At 30.9% G+C, this 19,860-nt stretch overlaps 1 protein-coding gene across 1 annotated transcript; it reads right to left on the bottom strand.

Annotated features, from left to right (window-relative positions):
* Positions 1–4,096: 4,096 nt before the first annotated feature.
* LOC143056176 (uncharacterized) lies at positions 4,097–17,885 on the bottom strand. Its single transcript, XM_076229258.1, has 11 exons — positions 17,641–17,885; positions 15,207–15,436; positions 14,157–14,177; positions 12,407–12,763; positions 11,716–11,796; positions 10,949–11,041; positions 9,798–9,932; positions 8,108–8,254; positions 6,993–7,065; positions 5,105–5,199; positions 4,097–4,120 (listed from the first exon to the last, which is right to left on the bottom strand). The coding sequence occupies exons 2-11, from the start codon at positions 15,423–15,425 to the stop codon at positions 4,097–4,099; spliced, it is 1,245 nt and encodes a 414-aa protein (XP_076085373.1). The 5' UTR covers positions 15,426–15,436; positions 17,641–17,885.
* Positions 17,886–19,860: the final 1,975 nt, after the last annotated feature.

The raw sequence follows: 19,860 nt of genomic DNA, 5'->3' as shown, positions 1-19,860 counted from the left end.
ATATGCAAGCAGCCTCATTTATATGCACAATTTAAAACAAAATCAAAAGTAAATACTGATACAATGACAACCCCTTATATTGGCTTATGGACACAATATGTCCAGATTGGGAACACCCTACCTTAAACTGAAACTGTACAAGTGGTGTTATGACAGTAGGTAAAAATTAGTTGAAAAAGGCTCAGATCAATGCACCTCAACAATAAACAAAACAATGAATAATACTCAAAGTTATGATCTTATAGTAATATCCATTTTTGTTGAGCCTGCATTTTTGTTCCATATCTCAGATACTATAAGCAATAGGTCTAGTACATTCAGTGTATGTAAGGACTGTAAGGTGTACATGTCCAACTGGCAGGTGTCATCTAACTTTGACCTCATTTTTGTGTTTGTGTTTTGGTCTTTTTCTTTAACTATTAACAATAGGTCAACTCTGTTTGTTGTATGGATGAATTGTTAGCTGTACATGTCTGCTTGGCATTGTTAATCTGACCTTGGACCTCACTTTGATGGTTCATTGGTCAATGTTTAGTTTTCTTGGTTTCTGTAAAGTGTATGTGACAGTTGTAATGAAGCTTTATAGTAAGGACTATCAACATGATATCAATGATTAGTGAAGAAGGCGAGACATTACAGTGTGTGCACTCTTGTTATACATTTCCACATGTACATAATAATTTTCATAAATCAAATCCTAACCAATATTATCCAGGATACATCAATCTTTTGTCAAAAATGTAGATATCCTAAACAGTCCAAGAAATCCTAACTATTTGCAATACCAAAATAAAGTCCTGACCGGTGATAGAACCATTTATAGAGAATACAGCTATGTAGATTTCATATTTAGTTCTGTTTTATTTTGGCATTGTCTTAATTCAGAAATGACCACATTTGTGCATTCAAAATGTATATATGTGGTTGAAATTTTATCCAAGTCAACATGAGTTAGAACTAGAGTATTAATTTTCTATATAAAATACAATATATTATATACTATAAATCAAGTTGTTTTTTTACTATCTAATTGTATCTTTATTGTGTAAACAGTATGTAAATTCTATGTATTTATGCTAATAAATGTTCTTTTTCTTTATACTTGTATTCTCAATATGCCCCGTGTGGGCCCTTAATTGGTATTAAATTATATCTTATCTTTTATATAAAAGAATAATTTCCTATTCTTATTCTGTAACATTTGAATATTAGGTTCTTTTAAAGTTGAGATACTTTTGTTTCTAAATTTGGTCAATGGTCAAAGATGGAATAACTTGATACTTCATACCCTTTATACAAATACAAATTTTATGTGTTGTATGTCTGTTGTCCAGTGACTGAGACATGTGAGAAAACAGACGGACGGACAAACGAACGAACGGAGGCACAGACCAGAAAACATAATGCCCCTCGACTATCGTAGGTGGGGCATAAAAAAGATAACTACATGCATATCTTCCAAATTGCACATGTTTTTACAGTGGGTTTCACCAAGTTGAGAATTTGTGAATGGAATATCACTTGTGGTAAATTATATGTTTAATACTACAACCACTAGTTCTACTTTATTTGATGTAAGTCTTGATTGTTCATTAGGTTTTATTCCACCTGGTTCTAAATTTTTGTTGAGCCTGAGACTTTTGCAAAAGTGAGACATATTGATCCTACATTATGTATACTTTGGACATATTCTTGTTCTATTTGTAAAGGTCATAACTCTGGAATTGTAAAACATTCATGGTTATGAGAATTGTGATTTCTGTGGATTCATTATTATTCTTTGGATACCAATTGTAATGAACTTAGTGGGTACACAAATGACATATTTTCTAAAGGATTATACTCCAAAAAAAAACCAGAACTCCCCAATGAAGATCACATACGGTGGATACATGTAAAAAAAGATGTAGTTACAGGTCTAGCTTTCAATGCAGAGCTTTCACAGATGCCTGTAGAAATCTATAAATGGTCAGTATTTAAATAATTATCAAGACATAACCAATAACGTGATTGAAAGACAATTTCTTCGTTTTCTTTGTTCACTTGACCGGGAAATTGGGGTGAAAACTGTAATTTGGCATTAAAATTAGAAAGATCATACCATAGAGAACATGTGTACCTACTAAGTTTCAAGTTTATTGGACTTCAACTTCATCAAAAACATCCTTGACCAAAAACTTTAACCTGAAGTGGGGCAAACGAACAGACAGACAAACGGACCCACAAACCAGAAAAACATAATGCCCCATTACTATCGTAAAAAACAGACACTAGCGTCAGCAACAAATGACAAGCAAAATAAGAGGTCACACTGTTATGAAAAAAGAACTGGATGGGCAACAAAATCAATGCTCTTAAAATATGTGTCTGGAAAGATAATCTTTTAAAGGCATGTCTTGTTTGCTTGGTTACTTCAGTTTCTCAGGTGCTATAGGTTATTAGTCTACTTTATATGTTGTATTAACTGGCTTCCTGATTCATATAACTCTTTTGTTCAAACTAAGAATTGTTTCTCTGATACAACTAATATGTTATCTATGTATATGGTGTTAAAAAAACTTAAATGGTGTAACTGTCCATTTATGGACACTCACAACCAATGTGAGCAGTAAACAAACTACTCAATTTTGCAAGTTTGACATGGATATTTAAATAACATAGATAATAGTAACAATTAGTTTGAAGGCTGATAATTTTATTTTTCATCAAGACACAACATCAATGATAATATAAGCAGCAATAGTTAAAAGCCTTGTTATAAATAGTGAGTCAGAACAATAGACTTTGAAAGTGAAATAATTTTATTCATTGTATAGCAATATAATATTTCCCACAGAAAGTAACCAAAAGTTAGCGTGCAATAAATTCCAATATTGCACTAGTGCAATAAATCTTCAAAATTCATGATGTCATCAATGTCAAAATCTCAGTTTAAACCAATTTGTACTTTCAAATATTATATTGCTATACAATAAAAGGGTTATTGCATGAATATTGGGGAATATTGTCCCTCGTAGAACATATATTGCACTCACAAGCTCGTGCAATATAAAATTCTACTCGGGACAATATTCCCCAATATTCATGCAATAACCCTATATTATCACATTATCAACATCATTTGATAAATAAATTAAACATAAAATAAGTATGTACACTATACTGTGGATTCATTTATGTTCGTGGGTACCAATTTTCGTGGATTAAGAAAATCTTGCATGTTCGTGGATATTTAATTTAATGGTTTTGCCGAGTCTGTATATATAAACCTTAATAAAAGTTTGTATTCGTTGAACATTTAATTTCGTGGTTCTGCTGTACCCACGAAATCCACGAACATTGGTATCCAATAAATAATAATGAATCCACAGTATATTTGGAATCCAAATAACAATGAGCCACTTAGCACTAACAAACATATCAAAAGGTCCTAAAAAATAACCCTTTTTTATCATAAGATATATATGATATATAACAAAATTAAAAGTTTAACTTGAACTATAAAGTTATAAACTATGTACAGTATATAAATTTTGGAAACCAAAAAATAATGAACCACTGAGCACTTCCATATAAAAAAGAATCCAAAATAAATTGTTTTTCCAAAGAATATATTTTTGATATATCAGAACTTAAAATTGAACTTGGACCTTTAACTATGTACAGTATATATTTGGAATTCAAACACTAAATAGCCACTGAGCACTATTATTATATTAGCATAACAAATACCTCTTTTTTCTTTTAAAGAAGCAACAAAGGTATTTACATATATCTTAAAATATCATAATTTTAATCATATCTCTTATTCAAACTGATCATTGAAGAATGTTGAGACTAGAAGCTTAAATATTCCTATCACATATTTCTACTATATATAGTTTACATGTATTAATTAAAAATGTTAACTTTGCCACTGAGCACTACTTTTTTTCTTCAGTTTCATCAAATTTATTCTTCTTTTATTCAAACAAACAGCAATAATGCATTCTTAATTTTCAAATCTTTATAAAAATAAAAGCAGATGAGAATTTTGCTTTGAGAAAATTGTTAGGTTAACATAAATGTCAAGAACATGAAGCAATAATTTTTAGTGTCATTCATAGTAACAGACCTTTTTCTACAATACAATTTATATGGAGTCAAACATTGCACTAGAACTATGTGATAAATACATATTGAATTCTTCTATAAGTTCATCGGCAGAAAAATAAAATCGACTTATTTGAAGAGTAGCTGAACAAGTGTTCGCAATAGGTCTTCTGTTGAAGCCTTGAGTGGAATTGAAAGAAACGTAAAGCCTTGGTATACATAAAATGTCACTTGATGTCCAAAACTTAAGAAAATGGAGAAGTTGTTGGTTGGAAAGGCTTCTGATGAATCTTTCAAAATAAGTCTTGACCTTTTCTTCTAAGGAGCATAGGGTTGGGTCATCTGATGTTGTGTAGGATATTAGGTTGATGACTTTCAAATGTGTCGGTTTGTATTGATTCATTAAATTAATAATCACATGTTCAGTAACACCGTTCCATAACAAATGGTAGCAGTCCATACCCACTTTAATCTTTGAAATAGGAACACATGGGATAACAGTCATATTTATTTTCGCCAAGTCAAGAATAGTCTGTTTAACATTAGTTTTTGTTGGTACCTCAAAACCTCCATATGTAGAGATGAGATTTACAATCTCTGCGTGTAGGCCTTCCCAGTTTGTGTTTGATAATAGATGGTTCACAAGGTTACTATCTGTTTCAGTGATAAATGATGAAAATGTTTGCAAGAGGAGTTCATCAGTATATATGCCATTGCCAGCAAAGATGTAAAGGAGCGGTGAAATTCCTTGAGGAAGATAGTTACACAACACATATGCATGACTGATGATTTTACCTATTAACTGAAGGGTCCCATTAAATAAAGTTCTTGCATCAACTCTAGGGAGTTTATGAAGGTTCCCGATGAAGAACTTCATAATGACAGCCATAAAAAAAACGGAAAACATTTCCCTAGTCACACCCTCTAAGTCTAGAGCATTTTCTTCCCCAACAAAAGTACAGTTGATGTGGTGGTGAATAATGTCTGGGTGCTCTCTGTAAGTAGTTAGTACATCTTCAATGATGTCTTCTCTTCGAATAGTGACATTGATGGCAGGAAGAAGGCCTTCTTGAATCCTGTCTCTTCTTGTTTCTAAATCTGTGAGATCTGAAAGTTACAGTCACAATTAAAATGCAATCAATTGGAATAAATCAAAATATTAGACCCAACATAAAACATCATTTAGAAAAATGTTACTTTTACATTGTATACATGTAAAACAGATCATTGAATCTTTGTGGGAGTACAAAATGTACTGATTTTGTGTTCTTTGCTGAGTGAACCCTCAATCGTGGTCAAAACCTTAATGTTGCATATATTTTGAACCTAAAATAAATAGAAATGGGGCATGTGTCTCAAAGACATGAACATGACATAGCACAGAAAATCCATGGGTCTTCACAACAGGAAAACCAGCCCCTATAGTTGGCTCATTTGCTAGGCCCTTAATAATGCAGAATGTTTCAGTGTATGAAATTCACTTTATAACATACATCATACCTTAATTTCAACATGATTTTGCCATCATACAGACCAAAGTTTTGATATGGCTATGGTATAATTCATGAGATAACTTAACGAAAATAAAGAGGGAATGGTTTATGTGATACAGATGATGATCCCTGCATGCATTACATAGTAAGTTATACCGGGACATAACTAATGAATGATTAAAGTTAAGCTACTAAAATTTGTACTTTATCTGATTTTCGTGGTTATAAATATTGTGTATTAGTCTCATAACATATGATTAAGACTGACTTAAGGATGTTCGCCGGTCATGTTTGGTATTTTTGTCCGATTTTCTGAATCTGTTTTATCCATCAGAATGCATTAAAAAATTTTGCTCATTGACCCCTATTTTTCTTTTTATAAATCTTTTACATATGTAATGATAAGCAATCTGTAAAGGTCTTACAAAATCTTTGTTATTTTTTATTTTTTTTTACAAGCACATTGACATATCATATATATTTTTTTTGCTTTTTTGGTTCCTTTATAAACCCCTATCAATATAAACTCTTGTTTTAAAAAGCTTGTTATTGTAAATCTGTGTGGCAAACTTCCTTAAGTCAAAGAACGGAAACTTTTGGATTTAAACACAAATGAACCAAAGGATGAATGTACTGACAAGGATAAAACTTTATGCCACCCTCCGTTAGGGAGGAGCACAAAAATATATAAGATATCAGTTTATGAGATATCTTGAAGTTAAAACAAATAATAAAACAGCTTGCCATATGTATTTGCATTGTTGATGGCAATAATTAAGTTGGGACAAATAACTTTCCTAGCAACTAGGTCACCTTGTCTATAACAGGAATACTTGTAAGTCTCATGATAATCATACCACTACATCTTTGTTTTAAAATGTTCCCTACTGATACAATTTAAAATTTGCCGTCAATGTTTCAATTTGTCATAAAACCATATGCTCCGCAGGGTGCAGCTTTATACGACCGCAGAGGTCAAACCCTGAACAGTTGGGGCAAGTATGGACACAACATTTAAGCTTGATACAGCTCTGAATTTGGATTGTGATTAAATAGACACAACATAGGTTTCTGACAAAGAATGAATGTGGTCTAAGAACTTAAACTTAAAAACTAAAAAAATTTAAATTGGATCAAAACTCCCGAAATCATCCCAACCTTCCTTTTGTGGTCATAAACCATATGTTAAAATTTCATAGATTTCTGTTTACTTATTCTAATGTTATTGTGCGAAAACCAAGAAAAATGTTTATTTGGGTCCTTTTTGGCCCCTAAATCCTAAACCGTTGGGACCAAAACCCCCAAAATCAAACCAAACCTTGCTTTTTTAGTCATAAACCTTGTGTTATAATTTCATATATTTCGTAAAAAAAATTGGGCAAAAACTCCTATTAAATAATTTCTTACCATTTACATTAAGGAGGTTGATAGGTTCTGAATCTTCAGGTTCTTCTTCAGAGCTGCTATCATCAAGGCTTTCCTAAAAAATGAAGGTGAAATTCAGAATCTGTCTTTATAGTGTACATAAAAATATTTCCAAAGTGACAAGTCTTTTGATATAGAACCCATACAAATTAAACGAATACAAGTGTGGTCGCATACAAAATGTACAGAAAATAACTGAAATATTGGTTGAATTCTTAATTAACTTAAAAATTATGCCCATTATGTTTTACCAAATCTTATGAACTGCAGACTGACTTCTTGCTTGAGTCAGCATCTTATACTTCTGCATGGCAATACATCATATTTTGAATATTGGGCATGAAATGATCTTACGATTTGTAATCAAGCTTTTTATAGGTTTTGATATAGTGAATGCCTTCATACATGATGAACATGCTTAACAATCATAAAATGTAACATGTGATTATTCTGTTCATCTACAAGACTTTAACTAAATGTTGGCAAGGATACATTGAATTCTAGTGAGGCAAATACTTAACATACTAGTTTTTTTTATGTTTTGATGTTGAATGATAAACGGTCCAAAGAAACTTATATCAGTGCTTTGATCATAAATAAAGCAGACATATCAGTAAATTTAAATGCCATGCAATCATTTAAGTGAATTTGGTTTTTACGGAAGTATAAATTATATGTTCTCAATGTTTGAAAAAAAATTACATATTCCAAATTTAAAATATAAAAAAAAAAAAAAAATATGGGATTTAAATGATTTCTATGATAGTTTGGCTGTTGACACATTATGCATAATATAAAATCTTAAATTGTCATACTCCAGTACACATTTTTGTATATAGTTAATAAATTGGATTATAATATCTGTATTTTAAATTCAGAAATCATCAAATATTTCTCTAACAAAATTTCAAGCACACTCAATCGTCAGGAAAATAAAACGTTAAAATCAACCTAACTCTTCTTAATATTTTAGAGAAATTTTAGTCTGTTTCCCAAATATATTTTTCTGGGTTCAAATAAGAAAAAAATTCCAATATAAGAAAACTGTTGCCCCAAGCTACCATAGAATTAATCTAATTTCATTTATGAATATCTACCTCAAGATTCTCTTCAACAATGATTCTGGAGTTCCCTGTTATACCAAGGCTTTCTATAGTTGAATCCTCTCTTACCAGTAGCTGACCACAATACACAAGCTTTGCCAAAACAACATCTGTACATGCCTCTACATACAGGTGAAGAGTCTGAAGAGTTGAGAAAATAAACTTATAAGTAATTCACAGACCCAGCAACAGCATTAAAGCATAAATTCATTATTTCAGATTTAGAAGTAAGGATTTAATACAATTTTTTTTCCATTTTTACGCTAGAACATATTGTGTAATTGTCAATTTTTTATCCTCTCTTTCTGATACGATGTAAAAATATGGTGGCTAATTTTTTATGGCTTGAAGCCGTAATTTGCCGATTGTCACCTTATAGAGAACAATCAACAAAGAATCATGGATATAAAGCAGACGTATAACACGTACAATCAGATAAAAATTTATTGCGATCACCCAATTTTTACAAGAAGGGTCATGCTAAGGTTACTTGTCTTATTTTGCATGCCAAAAAATATGTCGTAAAATGCTTCCTGGAAGCACGTAATTATAAAAAAAAATCTTCTAAATGTGGACAAATTAATTTAAAGCAATTTTTCTTCAGAAAATTTTATGTGTACATCAGTTTCAAAATGTAAACTATCCATTAAGTTATAAAAACATGTGCATATTTGTTTTTTAATTTGAGGTTTCATATGACTCTAAGGTCAATACTCTATCGTAATTTATGTCACTTGGTCTCTTGTGGAGAGTTGTCTCATTGGCAATCATACCACTTTTTTATATTGCTTATCATTAGCAACCCAATCATCAATACATTCAAAAACTAGTTTCATTTTAATAAGTACAATATTTTAAAACGTGTTTATGAACACTATTATCAATAACTTTAGAAAAATAAATGTTTACAGTAATTTATAACATTCATTAGAGAAAAAAACTAATATTTAACCAACAACTTCTAGAAATTGGGAATTCATTAAAGGAGTAGGTTCAGTAAGACCCCTTTTTGGCCCCAAAATATATCAGTTTTACAAAATTGTTAAAATGTAAACCTTTAGTTATTTATTGGACAGTAGAATGCTTCTGCTACATAAATATGGGCTGTTTTTGACAATACAATGGACATATATCCGGTACTCGCACCATTAAGTCATGCTAAATTACTGAAATCCTCATAATTCTAGCATTTTAGTTAAATTTTAGACGGTTTTCGTGTAAAACGAAAGTGGCCGCATTCGTGTTCATCCTTAATATTGAAATGTAAGTTGTATTTTATGATAATACATAACATATATAAAGGTTGAGGATGAACACGGATGCGGCCACTTTCATTTTTACCAAAAACCATCTGAAAAGTGACATGTTTCGGCATATTAGGTAGATTTTTCATATTTGAGCTTGAATCGGATCGTTTTTAATGACTAAATCTGTTAAAATCTTTCACACAAACTAATTAATTCAAATAAAATAGACATTTAAGTGTTTAAAAAGTGGTAAAAATCTTTCGTCAGATGAACCTTAAATTTGAGGCCAAAATCGGTCCTTAACGGACCTACTCCTTTATTTAATCATACAGAACTGACAAAGTAATTGTAATGTAATCAATTATATTGAAGGTAATTGGACCCATCTCTGAATATATGTACTGTATCCCCAGAGTAAACAATAAGTAAATAGTTACCTCAGAAGATGTTTTCTTAGAAACAGTCTTTTCTAAAACTGTCTGATCTGGTAACACAAATACTAGAGAGACGTGATCCTCAGCTAGAGATGTTATGAATAAGATGTGGAGATCTCCAACAGCCTTTATTTGTAGCTGAAAACAAAAGGAATATATTATGCTCCACCCTCGTAATATTACTAAGTGTCATTTCTTTCTTAAGCAAAAACGTATGGATTTCACTGCTTATTTATGTAAAGCATGATATGCATGTCTTTTTTCAAAGGATAAAGTTCAATCAAGTTTCAATTTTATATCAGAAATTCATGAATAATAATTACAAGGGTATTATCTATAGGTATAAACTAAAGACCCAAGTTTTATGAAAAGCTTAATGCTGGGAAATTTCCCCTTTTTATGAATTACATTGTCTTACTTAGAAAAATTAAATCTAAATATATAAAAATTTAAAGATAGAAAAAAACAAGTTTTGGAAAATAAAACACAAAATTTGTACATAAAAACCTGAAAGGAACATCATATATTCATAAATGTAAACAAATCACCTAAGTTTCAGGCAAATATGCTATTATATGTAAAAGGTTTTTGATTTATTGTACGACATGTTGAAGACTGAGTGGCAGACAGACTGAGGTATAGACAGACGGACAGACATCAGTATTCCATAAATAGGCATATAAAAATATATTAGAGTAAATTGTCACCATTTCTTTATTGACAACTTTATTTTACTAGTGTATGTGGTATAGAAATTATAAAAAGTTCAGCCTATATAAAACAGCACAAACAATAATCAAATGAATATTCTGTATAAAATGATATCTCTTCAATTACAGATTCTTTTATCCTGTGACCAAGCATAATGCAGGTATCAAATGAGAATATTCTATTTCAAATACTAGTTGACGGCAAGAACATTGAAATATTTTTAAAGCTAATAGTCTATGAATTTGTGCTGTTTCAAAGAGCTGTAACAATTTCTTGTATGATTCCTGAGTTTGAGCTGTTTATCAAACCAAAAAAAAAATTATTTTTTCTTCCCAATTTCTTAGTTTTTCAAAAGTTTTATCACATATATCCATTTTCTTGATTGTTTACCAGTAATATTTCTTTTTCTTTAAAATAAAAATTGTAATGTGATAATTACAAACCTGTTCTATTGCCTCTTTTCTTTGTTCTCTTTGCCTAGTCCTTTCGGTACGCTCCAATGTTCTGCGAGCTCTTGCTGCCTGTCTAGACTCCTCCTGTAATTCAGAAAACATTATTTATAAGCATGTAATATTGTAAAGAAAAGTTTCAATGTAAACGACTCTAAAACAAGATAATAATAGAATATTCTCTAAAAAAACATTCAAACTAGCTACAAACGTTTAACAGAATAAATCTGTATAAGAATGTCACTGTTTTCTTTTCCAAGTGTCCCAAAGTACAAATTGTGAATCTTAATAAACTTTAGTAAGATGTTTTCTTTCTTCAATAACATGACCTTTATATACTGTTTTTTACAAACTTTATGTTCATGTGTAGCACATATATGTAAATGAGACGTAATTTTTTTTTTTCTTAATTATTTGATAATTTTGCAAATAGAAAACTACATATTATTCTAAATTTAATATGAAACTTTTAAACTAAAAATAAATAACTAAATTGAATAAAACACAACCTAGTGTGTCTTACAAAATCAATAATAAAACTTTTTGAAATCAACCTGATATATTGACCAGGATACATTAAAATATTTTTTTATACATAGCAAAGGAAATTATACATTTCTTCAGTTAGTACCTAACCCTGTGGCTAATATTTTGTTTTAGAATGAAATGTCAAATTGAAGAAACAACTATATGGAACTCAGATGAATTAAATGTTATATTTCCTTAATTTGAAATCAAATTTTTAATCTTGTATTACAAACCTTTTCCCTGTCTGCTGCTAGGGAACTTGCAAAGTCAATATCTTGTTCATTTACTAGGTGCTGCCTTGGATTGAAGGTCACCTGGAAAGAATGAACAAAAACTTAAGACTGATATAAAGACATTTTGTGAAAAAACAATTTTCAGAACTTATATAACCATAATAACTATAAGGGTAGAAATGCCCTTTAACAGTAATTTTCAGTTTAAGTTTTATTCAAATTGGTTTAAAGATGCTGTGATTCGTCCAAATAACCTTATCGTGAATCGTAAGAGGTCTAAAATAATTTTCGTTAAAAAAATTTATGGAAGAAATTAGAAGATATAGGTAAAAAATAGTCATTTGTTAAGAATTTTCACCGTTGTTTGCCATAAAGGTATCCCTTTTGCAACCCTCATGACTATATTCAACAAAAATATTTGGTTGCTGCTTAAATAAGCTTGTTTATAGACCAGGTGTCAACCTATAAACTATTTTGTCTGGAAAATTGGTTCTAAACAAGACCTGTAGTAATATGTTACAAAAATCTTTATATTTTTTCAATGGAATTGATATTTAAGAAAATGTATTCCTATATTTAACTAAAAATCATATCAATGCCTTTTAAATCAGAATTAACTAGAACTCTTGTAGTCATTATGGAAACGTTTTGTACAAGCCAATCAATTTAAAAAATAATAATAATAAATTACCACTGGAGTTCCCGATGAGATCCAGGTCTGATGATTAGGTGTAGCTTGAGTAAGTTCATGTTCCGTAGTAGTAGGAGAAGGTGCTAGTACTGGTGTGGCTGGAGTAGATACGGGTACTGGCCTGGCTGGAGTAGATACTGGTACTGGCCTGGCTGGAGTAGATACAGGTACTGGCCTGGCTGGAGTAGATACTGGTACTGGCCTGGCTGGAGTAGATACTGGTACTGGCCTGGCTGGAGTAGATATGGGTACTGGTCTGGCTGGAGTAGATACTGATACTGGCCTGGAAGTTGAAGGCTGGGTGGATGTTGCAAGTGCTGCAGTTGAAGTAGGAACTGTTAAGCTGTTTGTAGGATTCTATAATAAAATTTCATTATTTTTTAAATTTTACCAAAAATAAGGAATATTTATATATTAATAAAAATGCTTAAAAATGCCATTTAAATTTTCATTGTATCTGTCATATTATGTTTCAAAAGCAAATAAATGCATTTGACCCATATGTTCCATTTAAGTCATTGTGTCTAAAAAAATTATTTCTTGACGTATATAGAAATAAAATACAAAATTAGGTCCAGTAAGGGTAAGGTTCATCTGATGAAAGATTTGACATTTTTTTATCACTTATGTGTCTATTTCAGTTGATTCTTTTAGTCTAGGTGAAAGATTTTACTGATTTACTCATTCAAAATGCTCCTATTCAAGCTTAAATATGAAAAATCTATCATTCATGCCAAAAAATGTCACTTTACAGATGTTGGCTGCAGCCGTGTTCATCCTCAACCTTCATATATGGTTGTATAATCATCAAATACAACTTTTATTTAAATATAAAGATTGAACGCAAATGCAGCCACTTTTATTTGAGACGGAATCAGTTTCTAAATTTAACTAAAATGCTAAAATTGAGAAGATTTCAGTTAATTAGCATGTCTTAATGATACTAGTACCTGATATATGTGCATTCTATTGTTAAAAACAGCCCAATTTAAGTAACAGAAGCATATTTCTTTCCAATAATTAAATTAAACTTTACGTTTTAACAATTTTGTAAAACTGCTAAATTTTGGGGCCAAAAATGGGTCTTACTGCACCTACTCCTTTATACTAGATTCATTTGACAAGATTTTAAAATTAAAAAACATAAACAACTTGTGTAAAATTTTCCTTAAATGGCAATAACCCCTTAAGGGATCAATTGACATTTAGGTCATATAACTTTTTTTTTTGTAGATCTTACTTTGCTGAACATTTCTGCTGTTTATATAGTTTATCTTTACCTTATATAATATTCAAGATAATACCAAAACTGCAACAAAATTTGCAAAATTAACCAGTTTAGTGGCAGCAACCCAACATTGGGTATTTTGGTGTTTTTTTTTTAATTTCAGAGCTGATAGAAATTAACCTATTGATAATTTTATCCTACGTCAGACTTGCGCTAAAAGCTTTAATTTTTTATATGTAACCAAAAACTGCTTTTTACCCCTTATGTTCTATTTTGAGCAATGGCTGCCATGTTTGTCAATGGATAAAAAGTTTGGAAACAATTTATAACCTTGATATCTTAAGGAACATTTATTTAAAGTTTGATGGTATTTGGCCCAGTAGTTTCAGAGGTGAAGATTTTTTAAATAGTTTACAACAACAGACACCAAGTGATGGCAAGTGATCACTGAAAGACAGACCAACAGACATTATAAAATAGTGATGAGGGGTTGTAATAAGTATAATATAAATAGTAACTTACCACTAAATTTCCTGTAGCATCCTGAAAAAGAAAGAAAAAATTAAGATTGTGTGATTTTGTGTGAAATTGAAACATTATATACACTACCATAACTAGTAATATTTAAGTGGTAATATATTTCTGACTATTAGTTTGATTCTATTCTAATTATTTTCCTACTATGACAAATTAATAACAACTTTTTACCATAATTATATAAATCCTGCTAAAAGTTGTTCAAAAGTCAAACATTGCAGTAATTCAGTTGCAGCTGGAGTGTTTCTTATAATCAGGACTCAAAAGAGCAACTTTGAAAGGAGTAAAATGGCCCCTCTTTTTTTTACCTAACTTGGATGTAGAAATCAACGTTTTAGAATAAAACTATGACAGAAATTGTTCTATACAACTTTGTCATGTCTTTAGGTCAACTTAAAACATTTCTTATCTTGTAGCAAATATGACCCTTATAATTCAGGCCAAATATGACCCTTATCGACTTTACTCCTTCACTGGCCAATAATTTTGATGAGATTGGCTAATAAGCATAAATAAGTAAAAAAGTGTATAAATTTTCTAGCCAAATATTAAGTCATTTCATTCAGAAAAAAATAAAAAGTTATTGCATTTTGCATTTTTCAAAAGATTGTGATGGAAATCTTTGGAAGGAGGATGAAAAGATGGTAAAACCGACATACAAGCAGATGCATGATTAGCCCCACCCCTACAGTGAGGGCATAACAAGTGCCATAATTTATAACCAGAAACTATTACTTTTTTCAATTAAATGCTAATACTAACAATGACCACTGCCCTTTCCTCGGTCTTGATATCTATATCACTAACGGAAATCTTAATACTAAAATTTATGATAAACGAGATGATTTTTCATTTCCTTTCGTTAATTATCCATTTTTAGATGGTGGCGTTCCCTTGATTTTATTTTATTATGACTTGTCATCCTGCCTTTTCTTTTACTCAAGACTTATGTCATGTTTCCCCCCAAAAAAACTCAAATAGTAAGCTCCCTCAGTAAAAAGTTATAAAAAAATGAATCTAAAATAAAGTACATACTTGGATTTTTATTATGACAACTCCTTGGTACTTCAGGTCCTTGAAGTGTTGAGGATGAAATGGTGCCTCAGTCAACTTTCTTCTTTGATTCTGGGTGTAAAGGTTGAATGTCTTGTTCATTAGCTTTGGGAAAAGGCTTTGCAACATTTCTTTTAATTCATCTTCACTTAGGTGGAGTGCCACAGGATGGTTTTTACCCTTGAAATTGCTGTAATACATCACTGGAAATCCTATGAAAAAAACCACACTATTTAACAATAATTTAACCCTAGACCTGAACTAATATAATACCAATTTAAAGAACAATTGCTTACAAATTAAATCAAGGTTTACCATGAACCAATCACATTAAATCACTGTATATATTAATTTCCACGAAAATCAAAAAATTTAACCTTTAACCTCAGTATTTAAACCTTGAGCATCTCCATTTAAAAATCCATTAGGAAGGTGTCCTTAAAAACCCACAGAAGATTTAAAAATTGATTTTTTGTTTAAATAAGAATTTGTTAACTATACCCCTAATGCAATAAAAATTTCAAATTTTCATAATAGAATTTGAATCAGAAACAAAAAGATGTTTCTTCATGCTACACATACATGATTTAAACATTGTCCTTATACAAACTCACAAGTACAAAAAATCTAAAAAACCTATATAAAAAAAACCTTTGCATTATAAATTAATTTCATTTAAAGGGGCACTAGCTGTCAAATTCATGTTCACCGATTATAATCAAATTCTCAAATTGGATCTATAATAATGTAAAACATTTATTCAAACTTTTAAAAGACTAAAATAAACAGTTAACAGGACATAGCCATGAAAATATGTAGCTTTGTTTCGTGTATTTTGGTCTAGATGCCATCAAATAATTACTCAGTTGACCTCTAAAGTCATCTGATGACCATATAAGCGATGTTAACATAAATATAGATATAAATAGATTTCTCTAATTCTTTGTCAATTTATCCCTTTTTGAACCCATTGTATAAAAAAAATTAATCAACGTGTAGTTCGTTTGATATCAGTTCTTCATTGGTTAAAATCCGATTATGACGTCGAATTTTCTTGATTGTTTCTGAATTTCTTATTGTGATGGCGCGAAAAAAGGCAACCATGCCTGATGACGTCACATAGAAAGAACACATCTTTTTGCAGATCAGTCGTAAAGAAGGTAAAAGTTTGCCTGTTTAGTTTAGTCATTAACAGTTTATCATTGTTATTCTCACTTTTAGGGTACCAGCTCAAGCAAGAAAAATCTTATTTTTTTAGATGTCTAAAGATAATCCATAATAATATAAGGTTAATATACAAGACTTTTTGTACCAGCAAAATATCATATCTCTCATGAAGTCATTTTTTATATGTTAACAATTCATCGATAATTACATGAATTATTCAAGGGACATTCTGAACAATATTGATAAAAAATTAAAGAGGGAATGTGTCCCTAAGGACACACGATGATGCCTGATCTATAGTAAATACCTTAAGTGATGCTACAAAAATTTGAACTAAACCTGACTTTTGTGGTAATGAGCATTATATACACATTTCATAACGTTTAATTACAGACTTAATAAAGTAAGACAATGGAAACAAACAATAAAAAGGGGCATAACCCTAGAATGGTGAAATGACAACCAAAATTCATACTTGACGGGTGTTTTGTGGTGATGGACATTATCTTATTGATAGATTCTTTTATATATTTTGGAGTTTGGTATTATGTCTGTTATCATTGAACTGGTGTACATTTTAGGGCCAGCTGAAGCACATCTCCAGTGTGTGGTTTTCTCCCATTGTGACCTTTGGCTGTTTTCTGCTCTTTAGTTGGGTTTTGTCTCTTTGACACATTCCCCATTTTCATTCAAAATTTTATTGTGTAAAAGTTTCATAACATCTAGTAGATTTAGTAGAAGCAAAATAAGTACATGTAAGAAAACAGGAACGGAAAACTCAGCACTTTTTCCTTTTGGTAAAGGGGCATAACTCTTTAACCGTAAAAGTGACACCAACAAAATTCAAACTTAATCCATGTTGTGTGGTAAAGACATTGTGTATAAATTTCATATCATTTGGTTAAGACAAACTTAATTAATTAGCTGAGAATGGAAATGAAAAAATCAATTTGTCAATATGTAAAGGGCATAACTATAAAATGGTATAAGTGACCCCATCAAAAATCAAACCCAACCTGTGTTCTGTGGTAATAAGCATTGTGTATAAGTTTCATAACATTTGGTTGAAAGAACTTAACCAGGTTTGGACAAACAGATGTATGTAAAGACTGACAAGGGTGAAACTTAAACGATAATGCCCCCTCCACTACGACAGGGGCATAAAAAAATGTGGCTCAGACAATATCAATTACTCTGGTATTATGATGTATAGATTTTTTTTTAAATATTTAGTTGATGCTTTACATACCATATCCTAAATTTTGATGCCTCTCAATAAGTGGGTCTGGTTTTGTGAACTTGGGAAGGTCACTGCCATCTGGAAGCAGATAAAATCTTAACCGGACTACTTTTGCTTTTGGACCTGGTTTCTGTTTTGCTGTCCTTGACCTCTTTGCTGGTCTTGAGTAATTTCTGAGTAAACCAATATCTGCAATTGCTGATTCAAGGCGTTCCTCATAGGTCTGGTTGGGTTGGAAATCATCATCAGAGTTGTGATCTGTAATTGTAAAAAACAAATGACAATGGTTGTAGGAACAATTAATTGAAAGATTAAAGGTCTTTCAACAATATCACATGGTATTCATAATAATAGGAAGTGCAAGAGTTTTGTGAGAAAACATTAACTCTTTGCATATTAGCACTGGATCATACAAAATTCAGAAAGTTCTAGTCATTGACATTAATTTGTCTGTTCAAGCCAAAGAAAGTTAAATATTTGAGTTCAAGGTCCCCCCTTTAAAAGTGAAAAAATAATCGTTGATTATATAGGGAATCACTGAAGCAGGATTGGAAAGGGCCTCCTCTTAGAGCAGTCAGACTAGGTGCTTCAAATAGAGAACTACTTGGCATGAGTTAGAGTATATGTTTTATCCTGTTCTGTTTTATAGACAAATTTTACACAACATTTCATACCATATTTTAAGAAAGTAAATTTCCACCCTTAGCCTTCTTGTGTCTAGTGTACAAGCTTTAGTAACCATGTTATGTCAAGTTTCAAATATATTCTATAGAAACATATAAAAAAGAATTGTTTTACTGCTATGAAATATAGGGTTAATTTCTGTTCAACCTTTTTTTTAACTCATTAATATATATGCACCTGGAGGTGACATATTAATATGTTTAAGAGGCATAATGCCTTTTCATTAAAACTGTATTTGGTTTATATATATTAGTTCAAATCCTAGCAAGAGAAGAAAAAAGAAAAAAAAACAGATGCTCCGCAGGGCGCAGCTTTATACGACCGCAGAGGACAAACCCTGAACAGTTGGGACAAATATGGACACAACATTTAAGCTTGATACAGCTCTGAATTTGGATTGTGATTAAATAGTTGACACGACATAGGTTTCTGACACAGAATGAATGTGGTCTAAGAACTTAAACTTAATTAAAAACTTAAAAATTTTAAATCAGAGTCAGACATTTACTATTATGGTCCAATATCCTAAATCTAAATACATGGTTAGATTCAGCATATCATAGAACCCCAATTTTTAATGAAATCAAATTATGTTCAATTTTAGACCCTTTAGACCTCAATGTAGACCAGTTTGGTAACCAGGCCCAAATATTGAAGACATGGTTAGATTCAGCATATTGAAGAACCCCATATATTCAATTTTTGTTGAATACAAAGAAATTTTAGTTTTGACCCTTTGGGCCTTAATGTAGACCAATTGGAAAACGGGACAATAATGTGCAATTGAATATTTCTTGCTATTTCGCAAAACTATGCAATTGAAAATTTCTTGATATTGCGAAATATTGTGAAATTGAAGATTTCTTGCTATTGCACAATACTGTGCAATTGAAAATTTCTTGCTATTGTACAATACTGTGCAATCGAAAATTTTTTGCTAATGCACAATACTTAATATAATAATTTTGGACCCTGATTTGGACCAACTTGAAAACTTAGACCATAATCAAAAATCTAAGTACATGTTTAGATTCAGCATATCAAAGAACCCTAAGAATTCAATTTTTGTTGAAAACCAGCTAGTTTAATTTTGGACCCTTTGGACCTTAATGTAGACTAATTTGAAAACAGGACCAAAAATTAAGAATCTGAATACACGGTGAGATTTGGCATATCAAAGAACCCCAATAATTCATTTTTTTATGAAATCAAACAAGTTTAATTCTGACCCCTAATTCGTTGGACCAAAACTCCCAAAATCATTCCAAACCTTCCTTTTGTGGGCATAAGCCTTGTGTTAAAATTTCATAGATTTCTATTACCTTATACTAAAGTAATTGCGAAAACCAAGAAAAATGCTTATTTGGGTCCTTTTTGGCCCCTAATTCCTAAACTGTTGGGACCAAAACACCCAAAATCAATCCCAACCTTTCTTTTATGGTAATAAACCTTGTGTTTAAATTTCATATATTTCTATTTACTTTTACTAGAGTGCAAAAACCGAAGTCTTCAGACAATGACGACGAAGTGATACCATTAATATAC

The sequence above is a fragment of the Mytilus galloprovincialis genome, chromosome 13 (genome assembly GCF_965363235.1).
Source record: "Mytilus galloprovincialis chromosome 13, xbMytGall1.hap1.1, whole genome shotgun sequence".
NCBI classification, from domain to species: Eukaryota; Metazoa; Mollusca; class Bivalvia; order Mytilida; family Mytilidae; genus Mytilus; species Mytilus galloprovincialis.
This window is presented reverse-complemented; position numbering and strand designations above follow the sequence as displayed.

Coding starts and splice junctions, on each gene's coding strand:
- LOC143056176 (XM_076229258.1), bottom strand. CDS start 15,425: ATGTATTACAGCAATTTCAAGGGTAAAAACCATCCTGTGGCACTCCAC. Junction 8,255..9,797: donor CTAAGAAAACATCTTCTGAG/GTAACTATTTAC, acceptor TCAACTCTTCAG/ACTCTTCACCTGTATGTAGA. Junction 5,200..6,992: donor CAACCTCCTTAATGTAAATG/GTAAGAAATTAT, acceptor TGTAACTTTCAG/ATCTCACAGATTTAGAAACA.